We start from the raw sequence: 16,604 nt of genomic DNA, 5'->3' as shown, positions 1-16,604 counted from the left end.
AGAATTGATCGTAATGATCAATCGTAACACCGCTGCTCAGAAAGAGCAGACAAAGAAGTGGAGACAGGAGTGGGGGCTACCGGATCCGGAGCCGACAGAGCTAGACCTGCTACTCCAAAAGTGGGAGCAAGCAAGAGGTACCCTGCTGACTCCAGCTCCAGAGCCCAGAGAGGAGGAGCCGCCGCTTCCAGAGCCCAGAGGGGAGGAGCCGCCGCTTCCGGAGCCCAGAGGGGAGGAGCCGCCGCTTCCGGAGCCCAGAGGGGAGGAGCCGCCGCTTCCGGAGCCCAGAGGGGAGGAGCCGCCGCTTCCGGAGCCCAGAAGGGAGGAGCCGCCGCTTCCGGAGCCCAGAGGGGAGGAGCCCAGAGGGGAGGAGGTGAAAAGCATACCTCCACCACAGCCCCGACCACCACCCCTACAGCCCAGTTCGGCGCCGCTGCGTCCAGTCCCTCACCCCATGCTCCTGGACACCCTGCCGGTCTACCTGGACCTCCCTGTGCTGGACCTAGAGCCCAGGAGTCTGCAGCACTGGCCACAGCTCTGCCCCTGGTTACCTGCTCCGCTCTCCCCGAGCACCCAGACGTCGCTGGGCTGCTGCCAGACGTCGCTGTGGCTCCCCCTGTTAGCTGCTTCGCTCCCCCTGGGTGATCGGACATCACTGCGCCAGTTCCCAGGGGAAGACCTGTGTCCACTGCGGCATCCTCCAGTGCCCCGGCCTACGCTTCGGTCGGCCCTGTTAGCCCGGTGGGGTCCCGTGTCGCCGGTTTGCGGACCCTTCCTGGCAGCGCCGGAAGGACCGACCCATCCTCAAGCCCGCCCGTGGAAGAGGGCGGCAATGGACATTGCTGGACTTGAGGCTGGGTGGTCTTTTAAGGGTGGAGGGAGGTGGCCGTGGTATGGCCGGTGTCTTGAAAAGACATGGGGGGGGATGTGTGAGACAGCAGGGAGGGGGTTAAAACCTCTCTGCAGGAAAAACATGTGCGGAAGGCACACTTTTGTGTTGTTTAATTGTTTTATTGATTGATCATTACCTGCACCTGGCTACTATTGAAAATTGGAGCCAGGTGCAGGGTTTATAAGGAGAACAGTCAGTCTGCTCTAGGCTGCTGAGTAGAAGGAAGCAGAAGAGAGGTGCTCTGCTTCCGAGCAGTCGTGAGTAAGTACTGTGTTAAGCCAGCGTGGTTTTTGTGTGTGGGGCAGGTAAACGGTTTAGCCGTCCTGCGTATTAGTAAGGGAAAAATCCAGTTGAGTTAGTGCTCCAAGAGAAGCTAGGTGTTTATTTTGCTTTTGTATTTTGTGTGTTTTGTTTACTTTTGTGTTTATTAAAAATAGCGCACTAGCGCTTAAAACTCCATTTCATTGTTCTGGGTCGTATTTTTAAAGGGGCACGAACCCGAGTGAGTTGTGCTTTGTCACAATATATATATATATATATATATATATATATATATATATATATATGGTAAATGAGGCTTAGAAAGAGTGATAGGAATATAATAGGGTTAACAGTTTTTGTTTTTTAACTTTTTTTTTTTAGTATTACCTCAACACACGAAACCTTTAAAATGCTTTGCAGCATTTTAAATTGGGTACAGTAGTTACAGTATGATCCCAAAAGCTCGGCAATATATTTCATTTAGAGATTGTACATGTAACTGTAGCTTTGTATCTCTGTTCTACAGTTACATTAAGGAATTTGTAGTGAAACCACCCATTCATTCCCCAGGAACCTGTGAATGACACAGATATCTGATAACCAGCACTAAAGAATTTGTAATACAGAGCCTGATGTGTTGCAACAACTTACACATTACAAAGCCTTTTTCCTTTCAGGGAAATGGGTTTAGAATCAGCATGTGATTTCTAGTTACAGTACTGTAGGTGTATTAGTATTATAAATCTTCCAGTAAAAAGTCAGTCTAAGATTGCATAAAATTAAATTTTTTTCTGCAGTATACCAGTGCTGGGAATTGAAACGATCATGACAAATCACAAAGCCACTAGCTTCTACTGTGAATTGTTTATGAAATCCAAGAATCCTTTCGCTCTAGCTGTTTTAATGGAAGGCATAAAAATAAATAAAAATAAAAACTGTACACCATTTCTAATGTTGTATTAATTGTAAATATCTTTACAGAAATGAGTGCTCTTGCAATTTCCTGGGAGCAGAATACGGACCAGGGGATATAATCATGATGTCTTCTGGAGCCCAGTAAGACCTACTATATTTTTTATAAACAACGCACCTTGTGAAAAAAAAAAAAAAAATTGTCAAGTACATATTCTAATTCAACTCAGCCATTGACCTGGCACGTGGTAATTCTTTGATTCCATTCAGCCTGGACAGTCCAGAATGGAGGGTCTGATGTTTGCACATTCCTACACAACTGTCCCATGATTTGTCAATGTTCCTGGGTTTTATTATATTATATATGAACTGTCCCTTTTAAACATTAATCAGAAATTGACAGTGCCCGCTCTGTTTTCATTATGCCTTACAATCATTTATTAAGCTTTTATCATGGCATATTGTAGTTTCTGTAGTAATATATTTACTGTACAATACATCCTAGGTAAGCAACATTTTATGAACTAACACTCTCTTAATCATTGTAGAATTTGTAAAGATGGTCAAATGATGTACCAGGGTCCCAGTCTTGGTAAGTGTTTATTTTACTTACAGTACGTATCTCAATGTCTCTGGCAATGTTTAAAATGCCAGCAGTTAGTAACACAAACATATCAGAACAGAGAACAAAAATGTTTTCTAATGTTGCTACAGCTACAAAATGATGAAGTAAAACTTAAGAATTATATGTATGAAGAATCAAATTGAGAAAAGTAATAATAATAATAATAATAATAATAATAATAAACCAAAATGTGTCTAAACATAAGTGCAGGATTCAAGAGAATACCTAAATATAATAAATATGTTTCTTGTTTAAATAATTATAACACATAAGATATTATGTGTATGTCTGTTTTGCAGATACGAAATGCCCCCCTGGCCAGTTCTATTTCAAGTGCAGTGATTCCTTAGACAGTTCTACAGTGAGTAAAGGAGTAGCCTGCGAAAGGACATGCGAGAGCCATCTTCTGAACCTCACCTGCTCCGGACATGGTCACTGTGTTTCTGGATGCATCTGTCCACCTGGGTAAGTCAGAAAAAAAAGTTTAAAAATATTTAAATAATTTGCTTTGCTATTGTTGGTTTCAAATATGTTTGGGTACACTTATTGAAAGGCTGGTTTTGATAACGCATTCTCCAATACTTTGGAAATGACTTGCAGCAACATATTCAACTTTTCTTCCATGCCATCTGTATAGTTAAAATAATTTCTGGATGTGTTTATGTTCAAAAAGATTTCAGCAGGTTCACTTGTTGGTACAATAATGACCACCTGCGCTTCGTAATCCAAAGAAGATGACTGATATGTCAGTATTCTGGTTGAACGTTTACTTGATTTATTACAACCAATGGGTTCTAAGGATATCTGGATATTAGCTTAGAGTGGCTGTGTGTTATTTAAAGAACTACTTGAGGTATGGTGCTGAGGCATTCCTCACTTTACTTGTGTTTGTTTGTCAGTCTACAACTATTCATCAAAGTAGAACTTCATTGATTCTGAAAATAGTGTATGAAAGTACCTGCTTCTGCAATCATTGACATTTTAGTTTATCGCAAAAAGTGCCTTTTCCTGATTTTTGTAAGAATGTTTAGCATCTTTCTAAAAATCACTTTATCTCATTGCATTGTTATACTAAGTTTATTTCTAGTACAGTACCTCTATACATGCTCCAGTTTCTTGGCAGGTGGGTTCACACCCTCCACAATCACTAGATCATTTTTTGGTTAATCATGTAGGAAACCAGCTATCACTTCAGTTAGATGTGGGGGAAGATCAAAGCTGGTGCAGGTCCAATTTATGGTGGAGACGCAGAGCATAGTGAGACCATTGATGTGCGTGCAGTGAAAGGAAGACTTATCAGTTTAGGTACCAACGATCCATGAACATTGCCTGTCTGGGAAGGTCAGTAGTTACGTTGGCTAGTTTTGTGTATAAATGTCTTTGTAATGTCAGAGGGAGTTAGCTAATCCTTTCCACTCTTCAATTTCAAAACCTTTAAGGGTTACTCGTTTTAGAGTCTATTCTAAAGATCACATTACTTCCTTTTTGGTCACATGGTAAAACCACTGGACTTTAGAAATGATTTTCAGGGGGGATTTCCAGGTGCTGTAAAAGGTTCCAAAAATAAAAATCATCTGGTGAGGTAAAGGTTAATCAAATCAGCACCTTAGTTTAGCTGAGTACACTTTAGGCATACCTTCAGTATGGAATGCATTACAGTGCATTACGTTAATCTTGTAATGGAACATGTACCATAATACAAGTGTGAATAAACAATCAATGTATAGACTCGAGACTAAAACGGTAGACCTATAGCATTCAGACTGGGATAACTGTCTAGCTCAGGAGTGACTAAAAATTGCCATGGACACAAAGTTTTACTAATTTATAGAATTTCACAAAAATCATGCATTCAGGGGTATCTGGCTGTAGTACACAAGTTACGGCCACACAATCAGAAATTGATTGTAATAGACGCGAGCTGTAGTAAGGCATTTTTTAACCTTCTCACCTCCCAGTGGCTAGATCAGCGAGTATATAATGATCCTCAACTCTGTTCCTCTTGACAAACGAAGTCGAGTGTTCCATAGTCTTTATGGTGTGATACACTGACACCTTCCCATTAATCATTCCATATTAAATGTGTTTGCAAAAGATGGTTTTATAGCACACAGTACGTTATCAACCAAACTGGCCATTTAACCCTATTTATTTACTAATACAAGGAATACATTCATGTGTATTTTAATTATTTGTTTTTAAATAGGATTCTATTCAAATGAGACTTATTATGTCCGTGAGGTGTTTTAGTTAGCATGGTGATTTTTTTAATAGAATGTATGGTTACTTATGAACAAATGTAACTGACTATTGATAAAATAAGAAAACATTAATTGTTTGAAAACTATTACTGCAGATAACAGCTTTTGACATTAAATGTATTGAGTTTACTGTAATAATACTAATAGTACCATGGCCTGTAGTACAGTGGCCTGTAGTACTTTCCTTTACAGGAACATCATTTGAATTTCCTCTTGTCAACTAGATGTCTGCCCAAAGCAATAGATTTCAGGGGCCACCATCACCCTTTCCTTCTTTCTGCAACTATTTTGCTCTCACTTTACTTTTCCCAGACAGAATGGCTTTTGTTTGAGAAAGCAGCTCGGGAACCTGACCTATTTTGCTTCATTATTTTTGCATTCCCAAAAGACAGTATTTTAGTAAACAGGGAGAGCTAACTGGGCTCCTCTTACTGCAACCACCCACTTGCATATGTAAAATACAATACACATGACTTGGCCAAATACATTGCAAATACATCTTCACATTTTTTTTGTTTTTGTTAAAGTTTAAAAATGAATACTATCAAATGCTGAATACAGTTTTGTGTCAATCTTCAAAATAGTTTAACACTACAGTAAAATATTCCATTATTTAAACAATCTTCTTAAAAATAGTTGACAAATGGTACCAGAATAGAGTATCTTACCTTTCTATTAAAAAAACAATAGTGTAGGCATGTATAAACTACAGTGATTAAGAAATCTGATTATGAAACTGTTCTAAAAGAGTTTGCAGCTATCAGTACTCCTGTATAACCTTTTAAATGCAATATCAACTTTAATCAAGCTTGGAGCCAACAAAAGAGCAAAATGGCCTTTATAACCTTGACCATCAGCAAAACCTATTTAATTTAAAAATTCTGTCATGAGAGTTTCATAAGTTCCGTAACTTGATATTCTGGCATCTAGTTTAGAACAAATAGCGTTACAAAGACCCCTTTTACTGCAAATAGAGACAATAAGATGTGAATATTTATTAAGCTAGGTGCAGGGCACTTCACTGAGGTGCATAACTCCTCTGGGTGGTTTTTGATCATTGCAGTCCAATCAGTTTGGGATCAGGGTAGGAGCTGTCATTTCTGCAGAATGTTTTATTACACAGTGTAACTAATGCAACTAGTGAAATCGCAGGAGGGAAACAAAATAAATGCAAACCCATTTTTGAAAGTTACATGGGTAATACAGAAGAACCTCTTCTGTTTCTGGGAGGTTATTCAAAATAGGCATGCTAATAAAGCAGCACCAGCTGTTTGACTGATGGAACGTTTGTGGGGTCGCTCCTCCAAAGCAGAAAAAGAGGTTTGGATTAAGGGGGTTCTACTTTGCATTAAAGAAAAATCCTGTCCACCCACTAACTGTTATTTCTTTGATTTCTAAATGGAAAGCGAGGGCCAGTGCACTGCTCAGTATGCTGGTCATGCCGGGAGTGAAATAATGGAGTTTAGTATTACACCTCAGATTAGCAGTCTCTGCCATGGTCTGTAAAAGCAGCTCTTTATATCCAGACTGTTCCTGCCTGCATACCAGTTCACGAGGACACAGGTTAGTTGCTGAGACGTTGGATATCCACCTTCCCTATCTTCATTCATTTCTATCACCACAAGTATTTATGAAGCAGTATTCAATTTGCTGTAAGAAGATTGAGAAAGTGTATAATACTCTATGCTTTTTGATTATAAACTTAACGATTCAGCCAATCAGGTTATCCCACTAGTAGATGCTCTCTGAAGCTTTTGAGACTTTAGAGTCTTGAAACTTGACTTAATCTCAGGCAATAAACTGTCATCACGACCAATTATACAGCAGGCAATGACCGCTGCGTCTGACATTATAGCTTAATTATCAAAATCAATTTATTTAGTGGTTTGGTTTTTGGAAAACAGGTGTTTCTTTGGCATCAAAAATATGAGTTAAAACTCTTTGAAAATAGCATAGTTTTAAAATACAAATGATATAAAAAATATTAAAATACTGAAATATTTTTAATTGCATTGGATTATTTAAATTAATGTGTCAATATTATTAAATATCAATACCTAAGAAGAAAACTCTTTATGGTGGCTGCCGAGTATGTTTTCAATTGGCAGTGTCTTGGCTTCCCTAACAGTACTAGGGAGACAGAGACAAATTAGTTGGAATTACTTGGTTAGTTTTTATGTGGGAATAGTCAAGGAATCTCCTGTCAGAGTTGTCATCTGGAAACCAGACAGTGCTTGTATGTAATCCCCTTTAATTGTGAGATGGGAACTTCAACCCCAGAGAAGCCTGAGGGAAGGACTAATATATTACAACAAAATACTCTCAGAGTCGGCAAGTCTCTGGGCAGATTATTATAAAATAACATCTCCCAGTAATTACATTGTGATTCAATACATTGTACAGTAATAAACGCTGAGGCTACAATATAATAAAGTCTAGAATGAACCTCCTGCATTCTTGTGAAATTGCAAAGCCTGTGGTAAAGTTTTTTAATCAAATACAAATATTAAAAAACTTCTTAAACTAGAACTTTTTCATTATGCTCTTTTTTTGTTCTATAATATTTCTTTAAAATCAGTCAAAGGAGAGGTTTATGGTACATGCAGAGCAGTGCATCCTTGTGCTGTTGTCCTGTTTTGTTAGATAGATGAACTTTCTGTTTCAGACTGGTTTACATGTGTCTTATCATATACAGCTGTTTCTACCTGGTATATAATCACTTCCTGTGCAGTAGATCAGATGGCCTGATTCCATAGGATGTGATTTGATACCAGAAAGCAGCATCAGCTTTTACATCTAAAGTATTGTCTTTGAGATATGAATATTCCTATATTATAAAATATAGTACACACTGCATTGAGAAATGCACAGATTTAAGTTCTGTAATCAAAATAGTGCTTCTGTTGTGTAATTATTAGCATTCTCTTTTATTCATATGTGACTAGATACCGTTTTTTTTAATTTTTTTGTGCATGACAAAGATATACCAGTATTGTCTCTATTTTTGTTTAAAAATGTTTAAAAAAAAAAGTGTTCTGGAGTACCGTGAGAAACGTCAAGGAATGAAAAATATTTTTGGTTTCCCTCTGCTTTTCACACTAATTAGGGAGGTCTTACGTATTTTACCTCTCTCCTCTCATTCTAAAATGTTATCCTCCAGGTCCATTCTCATGACATATCCTGCAAAAGTATGAGAAAGGATGTAAAACAAATTAATAAAGTTGATGACAAATGGAGTTGACAGGAACCGTACTTGTACTTAATGTTAGTCATACTGTAGTACCAAAGCAGTTGCTATTTAATCACCCGTACCTCAAAACAGGAATATGTGTACTTGTTAACACTTGTACACTGTCTGGCTGAAAAATTACAAAGTACCCTAATCTGAATGCATGCAAATGAATATGGTCATGTGACATGCCATCTGATTTACTAGAGCTATATAAGTTGTGTGAGAGTTGTGTGCAACTCAATTATAAAAAATAAGGATCTCAGTGACTTCTCAACGGGCATGACAATGGGTGCCCGATGCCACCACCTTGTCTCTTATGCAGTAGGTGTTAAATGAACATGGTCAAGACAGACTCCCTGGTGTTTTTGGAACCGCAACATTTGCAGAAAACCATCAACATATTGTGCAACACTCATGCGATAGTGGCACAAAATCCTTAAACATTTGAGAAGACACATCAGTTTCCACTAGAGCAATGCGCTGTGCGATTCTTAGCCTCCCCATTATATAGCCTACTGCACATACAATGCACACACACACATACTTGAGGTTAGCATTGCTTCTAGTGAGAAGCTGGGAACAGTTGCTGAAACCTTCTGATTTATTTTTCTCCAAAAATGCAAGTAAACACCAACCTAGTTCAATGACTGTGTTAAGTATGAAACATTTAGAATTAAAGCAGTCAAACTTCTGAAGAAGCCAGTATTACGGCTAACTGTTGGAAGATACCTGAAGCAATTTTTAAAGGTGTGGCATTTATTCCATGTATCAAAATCTCCACTACAAGCCATGGACCTCAATTAAAGGGGCATATTCACATGGATTTGTACCCATGGAACTGCTCTACACTGTTGGAACAACAGTTCATACAAAACTTAATTTAACACCTTTCACAGAGGTTTTAAAATACATGGGCTTTTTGTCCACAATTTATAACCGAATACACTGGCTGCGATTTATTTGGTCACATGAGGTGTCATGTGATCCACTAGACCTATATAAGCTATATGAGCGTTGTATGCAAGTATTCAGTTACAATCATGTGAAAGCAGAATGATCTCTGTGACCCACCTAGACTAAGACCATACCCTTACAGTGTGGACTGTACTAGAAAAAAGCAATTCCTTAAAAATACTGTTATTTACCCTGATAAGTCATTGATACCAGGCTGATAATGTCAAACCCAAGAGTTTTGTGATGATGGATCTATCCTAATACACAGATGTTTGGATATTGATGGCTTATCCAGTGTAACACTACTGTAAATAGGAGAAACAATTTAAGCATCAGTTTAAGTACAGTTCCTGTCAAGATTTCTTGCAAGTTAATGCTGTGTAACTGAAGGGAGCTCTACCGTGTGGTACCTTATTTGAACAAGAACTTAATTCTAAAACCTCTGAGCTTTTGTAAACTGTAACATTGGACAATGGGAAACACAACACAGTATATTCCCACATGGCCTTCAGGGAAATTTCTTGCTGGGAGTTTCTTATAACCCCCCTTTGCAGTTCAGCCAGTGCAAGGAGCGGCAGTTCAAAGGCTTTAGACCGATTTCCTTTGAGAAATTCTGGCATGCAACGTTCTTTCTTTTTATTATCAAATTTGAAAACTGGAGCATTCCAGCAGTAATGAAGTTGTGTAACTCATCCAGGGTTATTATTTGTGCTTTTTTCTCTCGATTCTAAACTGCTGCTTTTCTTATTTATGCACTAAACAGATGGCCCGTCGGATCAGTGACCGGTAAGCTCCTTAAAAGAATTCCTGAAAACGTTTTTTTTCTTTCTTCTAGAGCATCAGCACCTTTTAATTTGAACAAGAAAGAAAGGGTGTGCAATTCATTAAAGCAATTGTAATTTCACAAACTATTTAAATAAATAATTCATGGATGCTGTTTGCTGTTATGGTCGATGTGATTGGAGTGAGGTAGCCAAGTCATTTATCGAGGATTAGAGCAGGTAATTGGAAACTCCAGCTTGGATCAAGTGGCTGAATAGTTTCTCTGCTGATAAGGTTGTACACTGTGCAAAATGCTGTGTGCCATTTTTGGTGGAGAGCTAATGGTTTCTTAAGATTTTAATTTCAATAAACGAATATATTTCTTATCTCAACTGCAGAAAACTGACCTAAACCGTGTAATGTTAGTCAAGCATGTTTGTGGAATGTGGGTAGATTTACAAGAAGATAGCTTTATATTGGAATAGTTATCAGGCATGTATTAAAATTAACAGTTATACTTTTTTTTTAATGTTGTATATTCCATTTGCTTTATTAAACCATTATACCCTGACTTGATATACATTTAAAACATATTTGGCATGATTAACCTTAATCATGGGCACCTCAATGCTACCTTAGTTAAGGTAGAGTTGGTTTTATATATTTTTAAAAGCCTATTGTTATTTCTGTATCCTGGTACACTAGCCTACACAATTACATTACTAGAGGTAGGGTACAATTTAGTCATGTTTTTGGGGGATTTTTTTAATAAAGTGATCAATGTGATTACTACCCTGTGTTGCATGAAGACAAACATTAATTGTTTTGTTTTCTTGTTACGGAATTCCACAGGGTAAATGGAGTTAGCGATGGTAAATAAATTTGGCAGTTCTGCAATTTGCTCACTTCATCCTGGCCATCCTGTGTAAGCTGTTGCCTCATAAAATAAACATACATGTTACATTGTTTAATATTGAACCCCTAATAGTATTCCCAAACTGTAAACCCAGTTAATTAGTTGGCAAAAGTGGTGCAAAATGAGTCACCTACAACATGAACACCTTTCTTCACTTCCATATTGTAAAATTCTTTACAGATTTAATAACTGGTAAAACCAATGTACACTAGAAAAGTCAGCTACAGGTTTGGGGGTGGGGGATGTTATTCTTCATTAAAAAGCCGTCAACCATAAAATTAAATGAACAGTTTTGTAGAAATTAATTTATAATTAGCTGGAACAGGTTTGCATCTATTTTATTAAGCCCTTTACAAGAAGCCATTATTGTAAAAATGCTGTGTTTTAGTGTACAAGATAAAGCGACTGTAGCCAAATGCATTTTTATACTTCAGCACCTTTCCATTTCTTTTGAAGTGATATGTACTGAATGTACAGCTTTGTATTTTGTGGGGATAGGGGTGTGGGTGAGAACTAGTCAGGTTTTGTCATCTATGAAAAGGGGAAAACCACCTTACAAACGTAGGAGCAAACAACTTTAGAGTCATTGGGGTGTATTCAATTGATGGAAACATCAGCAGATCTAAATATCACCACAATCTGTGTATCACATCCATGACTGAAAGCCAAACGCCTTACTAGCATTGTGAGTCTCCTACGTGTATTTTTGTCTGTACAAATATGTCAAATCATGAATTACAGAACATCATTATTATTTTTATGATTTAAACAACAACATTATTTAGAACCACTACAATTTTAGATCAATTCAATAACTGGTTTGTTTATTTCCATTAAAGTTCAATTAAGATTGGGGCAAAAGTCTCTTTAGTGAAGGGTACTCTAAAATACAGCAGATACTTGCTGTTATTTTACCATCTGGAAGACATGCAATTTGATTGCAGTCTTGCTTTGTTTCAACTACAGTTATTTTACAGGTCATTTGCTACTTAGAAATAGTTAGATGATTATTATTTTTTTTTTGGTATAAGTCAATGATGAAGCTATTGCCCACTGTTGCTTTGCAAATATATGGTACACATTTACCCTGTTCTTGAATTTCATGATTGGTTTCAAATACTACTCACATTTATATTATAAACCTTACACATCTTAGCCAATCAGGTTTTGAGTAGAGAGACCATTATTTTAAAGTGCTCTCCAACTAAAAGGACTTTAAAGTCTGGAAAATCTCTTTAAAAAGCGACATCAATTTCAAGCACCCTGCGATATAACCTTAAAACACATTGTCTGCATGCAAGAAAAACATTAGTTTGGCTTATTATATCATTAGTACCCTCTGCAGCAGTCATTTCCTGTAGATAATGTCCTTGTCTTTCATTAAGTACACTTGCATTTGGTTTGGGAGATATAACTGTCGCCAAGGTCAATTACTGTATATAACAGATAATGACTGCTGCGGCAGGCATGAATTCATTCTTAATTAAGACACTTAATTTCTTATCTCAATGAAAATTTAAAAAGTACAGCATATTGGGCTGTATTCATTATTTATTTCTTAGCAGACGCCCTTATCCAGGGCGACTTACAATTGTTACAAGATATCACATTATTTTTACATACAATTACTCATTTATATATATTTTTTTATTTTTTAACTGGAGCACCTTTTTTTTTTACTGGGGTACCCTTGAGCAAGTACCTTAAAAAATAAGAAAGTACCTTGCTTAAGGGTACAGCAGCAGTGTCCCCTACCAGGGATTGAACCCACGCCCCTCTGGTCAAGAGTCCAGCGCCCTAACCACTACTCCACACTGCTGCCCTAACACATATATGCACCTAAGAACATCGGAGAATCTAAATAAAACATTTGTGAACAGAAATACATTGGCAATAGCTCACATCTGCAATGTACATCTACTTTTTAATTATTTTGTAAAATATTACTTAAATAGAAAGATAATAATCAGATGGTTTAGTAGCTAAATGATGAATTGTTACAGATTCTTTGATCTGTTTTTTTGGCCTGATAATAAAGAACCCTGTTAACACCGCTTTATCTCGGGTGTAACATTACGCAGATGAACCTTTGATTTGTTCTGACTCTTGTGAATGTGTTGCTTTATTGTCTGTGAACATGGCAGTGGGAATATTTCACTTCTGAATATTACAAGGTTAGTATCGGGTATGTCTATAACATTTTGGAAACAAAATAAATTGTGACATGAAACCAAGAACATTTGATTCAGAGTTTGTTACTCTCACAAAAAAAAAATTCTCTGTTTTTCTTAAATAACTTATATTCATATTTTTATATTCGTATTATTGTTATTTAATTTTTGGATGCTTTCTTAATACTTGAATCAAATTCTTATTGAATTGCTTTTTTTGTTGTTGTTTTTACACTAAAACGAGTAAAAAAAAAAAAAATGTAAGGCTACTTAGACAAGCCCCTCAATCAAATATCTCAACTTTTTTAGGTTCATTGAGAAACCCAAAAAGACTCATTTTGATAATCCATGTGGTTTTACTAACACAGTACTCCTTGGCCAATGCATGAACAACAGGACTTAATTTAATTAATATTATTTATTCTGTTTTCATTTGTTAGGTTTTTGAAACATGGTGATGAATGCTTTGAACCTATTGCGTGTCCATGTTTGTGGAAAGGAAAAGAATATTATCCTGGGGACAAAGTAACTTCTCCATGTCACAACTGGTAAGTATACACCCAGTTATTATAATCAATGGTATGCTTATATGTTTTGACAGCATGATATTTTGTACCTAAAAAGAATTCAGAGAAATCTCAATTTGAAACATAAATCCTGCATCTAAAACAGTGGTCCTTGTAATATGCAGCCCCTGGTGGTACCAAGGTGTGGACCTCCTGTTACCCTTAGGTAAACTGTACTCCTAATTTTAATTTTAGTTTGCAAATCCACTAAATTTGCCAGAGAAGTGATCACTTTAACCAGCCAGCCAGCAAATCTGAAGCTTTTTTTTTTTTTTTTTACCTACGAGACTGCTGAAAGAGTGGTATGAGATGATGAGTCTATTTTTCACAGTACTGTAATGATAACACATTTATTTAATATAGTAATGTTACAGTGTTACATTCATTGGACTACAATGATTATGCCAGACAAGTTGAGGTAAATAAATAAATAACTTTAAAAGGTTGTAGTATAATAGCGATAATGGCATTGCTTCATTACCATGTAATAACGAACCTCCAAAGTTTAAGAAAGGACCACTGTTCTAGAATATTTTCCTGCTAGTGAAACAAATCTAACATGTTTTATGTATTATTTACTGTTCATTCTTTGTGTGTTTTAATATATGTTTTCTTTGATTTACTACAAATAATATAGCATTTAACAGTTTAAATTTTTTTGAAAAGCATTTCCTGCTTGGGCTTGATTTGAACCCAGATTGCACAGACTAACTGGGGAAGGTCACTTGATCACCCAGTCCCTTTGTCTGCTGTAAAAGCTTCAGGCCTGCTGAGTTTTTAGAAACAGCCCTGGTATTATTGTCTGTTTTTCTTGTGACTTGACTTTTCCTTCTGGGGATACAGTAAATGATTTCACAGTGAACACAGTCATAGAGAAAGTCAATCTTTCCCTTTCATCTTGGAGATTCTTGCAGCAGTGTAAGAAGAAAAGATAAGGATGACAGCTTAATGAAGTATGAAATGGTGATTCAACATTTGGCAATCACCTCTACACTTTTTGTTGATAATTGTATCCTCGCTGTAAAGGAAGTTCTTTACAGATCCATTAAAAATGACAGGAGTTTTAGCATTATTTGGTTAAAACTGGGCTTTCTGTCAGATTTGCAAAGGTTTGAAGAATAATAATACGCCTTTTAGTGTTTGCCAGCATGGATCATTTCAATGCATCTTCCACCCATGCCCATCAATGTGCACAGCTTACGGAGACCGCCACTACAGGACTTTTGATGGACTCCTATTTGATTACATTGGAGCCTGCAAGGTCTATTTAGTAAAGGTAAGAACTATGAGGAAACTTGCTCCTATTTCAGTTACACAGAACAGTACACAGTACAGAATGTAATCACATAGAGCATTTTAGGTTCTATGTATTTTTTTTTACTATATAAAATATGATGGTATAGTAGACAAATGTAATTACCGTTATAAAAGTTTACAATGGTATGTTTGCACGATATTCTTTCATTTTTACCATGCTTTTTCCTGTGGTTATACTATGCATTTACCATAGTTGGTGTGCCATGTTTTAAATATGCTTTACCATACCTCACTGTGCTTTACAATGCTTGCACATGCTTTACCATGCATTCTCTACGCTTTATCACACTTTGCTGTTTTTACTCTGGGAAACCTTTGTATGGGCAATTATTAAACATTGGGGCCAAATCTCATAAATTGTTTAAAACTTTTGAAACAAAAATCTGTTTTGAGGTATAAATAAAGTTTAAATGAAATAAAGAAATCCCCAGCTGGATCAATACAGAGTTAAAGAGCAGCAATATTTAGATCTAACACTGATTAGATTATTAAAATAAACACACACACACAACCTTATCTTGTTTCTTGCTATATATCTAGTTTTTTATTTTCTTTTTTTTTCCTACAGAGTAATATCGACTTAACTATGAGCGTTGCTGCAGAAAATGTGGATTGCTATGAAAGTGGAGTCATCTGTAGGAAATCATTATTAATCAACATCGGGAGGTCATTCATTGTGTTTGACAATGACAGTGGAAAACCAGTAAGTTGTAGTACTTCATCTATAACACATAGCCATAAATAAAACTTCAATGAACTAGATGTCCATTTTCAATGTCTTACTTCTGAGCTATTTTTGTTAAATATCTTCCAATTAAAATGCAGGTATTGACTATAAAGAAATAACAGGCTCATTGGGATTTGTGTTTACCATTCTACCAGTCTTAATTATGTATCACTTCCTGAACAGAACCCCTCAAGTCTGATAGATAAGAGGCAGCCTGTGTTTATATGGCAAGCAGGTTATTACACCATTGTCCATATCCCTACCGAAGATGTTACTGTGCTTTGGGACAGAAAAACAACCATACACATCCAGGTTGGACCTCGCTGGCAGGTGAGCATTCATTCATTCATTCATTCATTTCATAGTACAGTACAGAGCTGATTATACTGTCTGGATTGTCAATTAACTGGATCACTACCTGGTCCAAAGAAAACATGCAAAAGTTATTTTGATTTTGAAGACTACAAAGGTTAATAAAGAGCAGTCTTGTACTTTTAAAGCAGGGAAGCATCCTGACCAAATTGAGGAAAACATCATTTTACATGGTGAAGGTTTTTCTCTGGTTTTAGAGAAAGCTTGTATGCATGTTATCGAAGCTGATGGTAATACAGGCCACAGAACAGGAGAGACAATGGGTCAGGGATATAGTTTAATTAACTACATTATCCTTTTGTTGTTATGAAGGAAAACATTGCAAAGGTTAATATTGCTGACATTACTTTTTTTAAGGGTAAACTGACTGGACTCTGTGGGAATTTTGACCTGAAGACAGTAAATGAAATGAGAAGTCCTGAAAACATTGAATCTGCAACAGCGCAGGAGTTTGGGAACAGCTGGACAGCTGCAGAGGTAACAATGCATCTGAACAGAGTTGTGCTTATATTATATCACTTCAGATTAGCTAAGGATCATGCAACTCAACTCAGTGTTGGGATGTACAAGCCTGCAGCATTACTGTACCAGGAGCTGGTGTCACGAGAAATGTGGTCTTCTGCCCCCCCCCCTCCT

General features: G+C 36.9%; 1 protein-coding gene across 1 annotated transcript in view; it reads left to right on the top strand.

The window, feature by feature from the left end:
* LOC117432002 (otogelin-like) overlaps positions 1-16,604 on the top strand; it is a 54,869-nt gene that overhangs the window by 13,674 nt on the left and 24,591 nt on the right. Inside the window, exons 17-24 of the mRNA XM_059001784.1 lie at positions 2,135-2,209; positions 2,614-2,657; positions 2,990-3,155; positions 13,427-13,534; positions 14,690-14,828; positions 15,438-15,572; positions 15,780-15,926; positions 16,326-16,445. Of these exons, the coding sequence (XP_058857767.1) occupies positions 2,135-2,209; positions 2,614-2,657; positions 2,990-3,155; positions 13,427-13,534; positions 14,690-14,828; positions 15,438-15,572; positions 15,780-15,926; positions 16,326-16,445 (934 nt within the window). The remainder of the gene's footprint in view (positions 1-2,134; positions 2,210-2,613; positions 2,658-2,989; positions 3,156-13,426; positions 13,535-14,689; positions 14,829-15,437; positions 15,573-15,779; positions 15,927-16,325; positions 16,446-16,604) is intronic.

Source organism: Acipenser ruthenus, chromosome 27 (assembly GCF_902713425.1).
Source record: "Acipenser ruthenus chromosome 27, fAciRut3.2 maternal haplotype, whole genome shotgun sequence".
Classification (NCBI taxonomy): domain Eukaryota; kingdom Metazoa; phylum Chordata; class Actinopteri; order Acipenseriformes; family Acipenseridae; genus Acipenser; species Acipenser ruthenus.
Note: the sequence above shows the minus strand (reverse complement) of the source record. Positions and strands in the feature narration are given on the sequence as shown.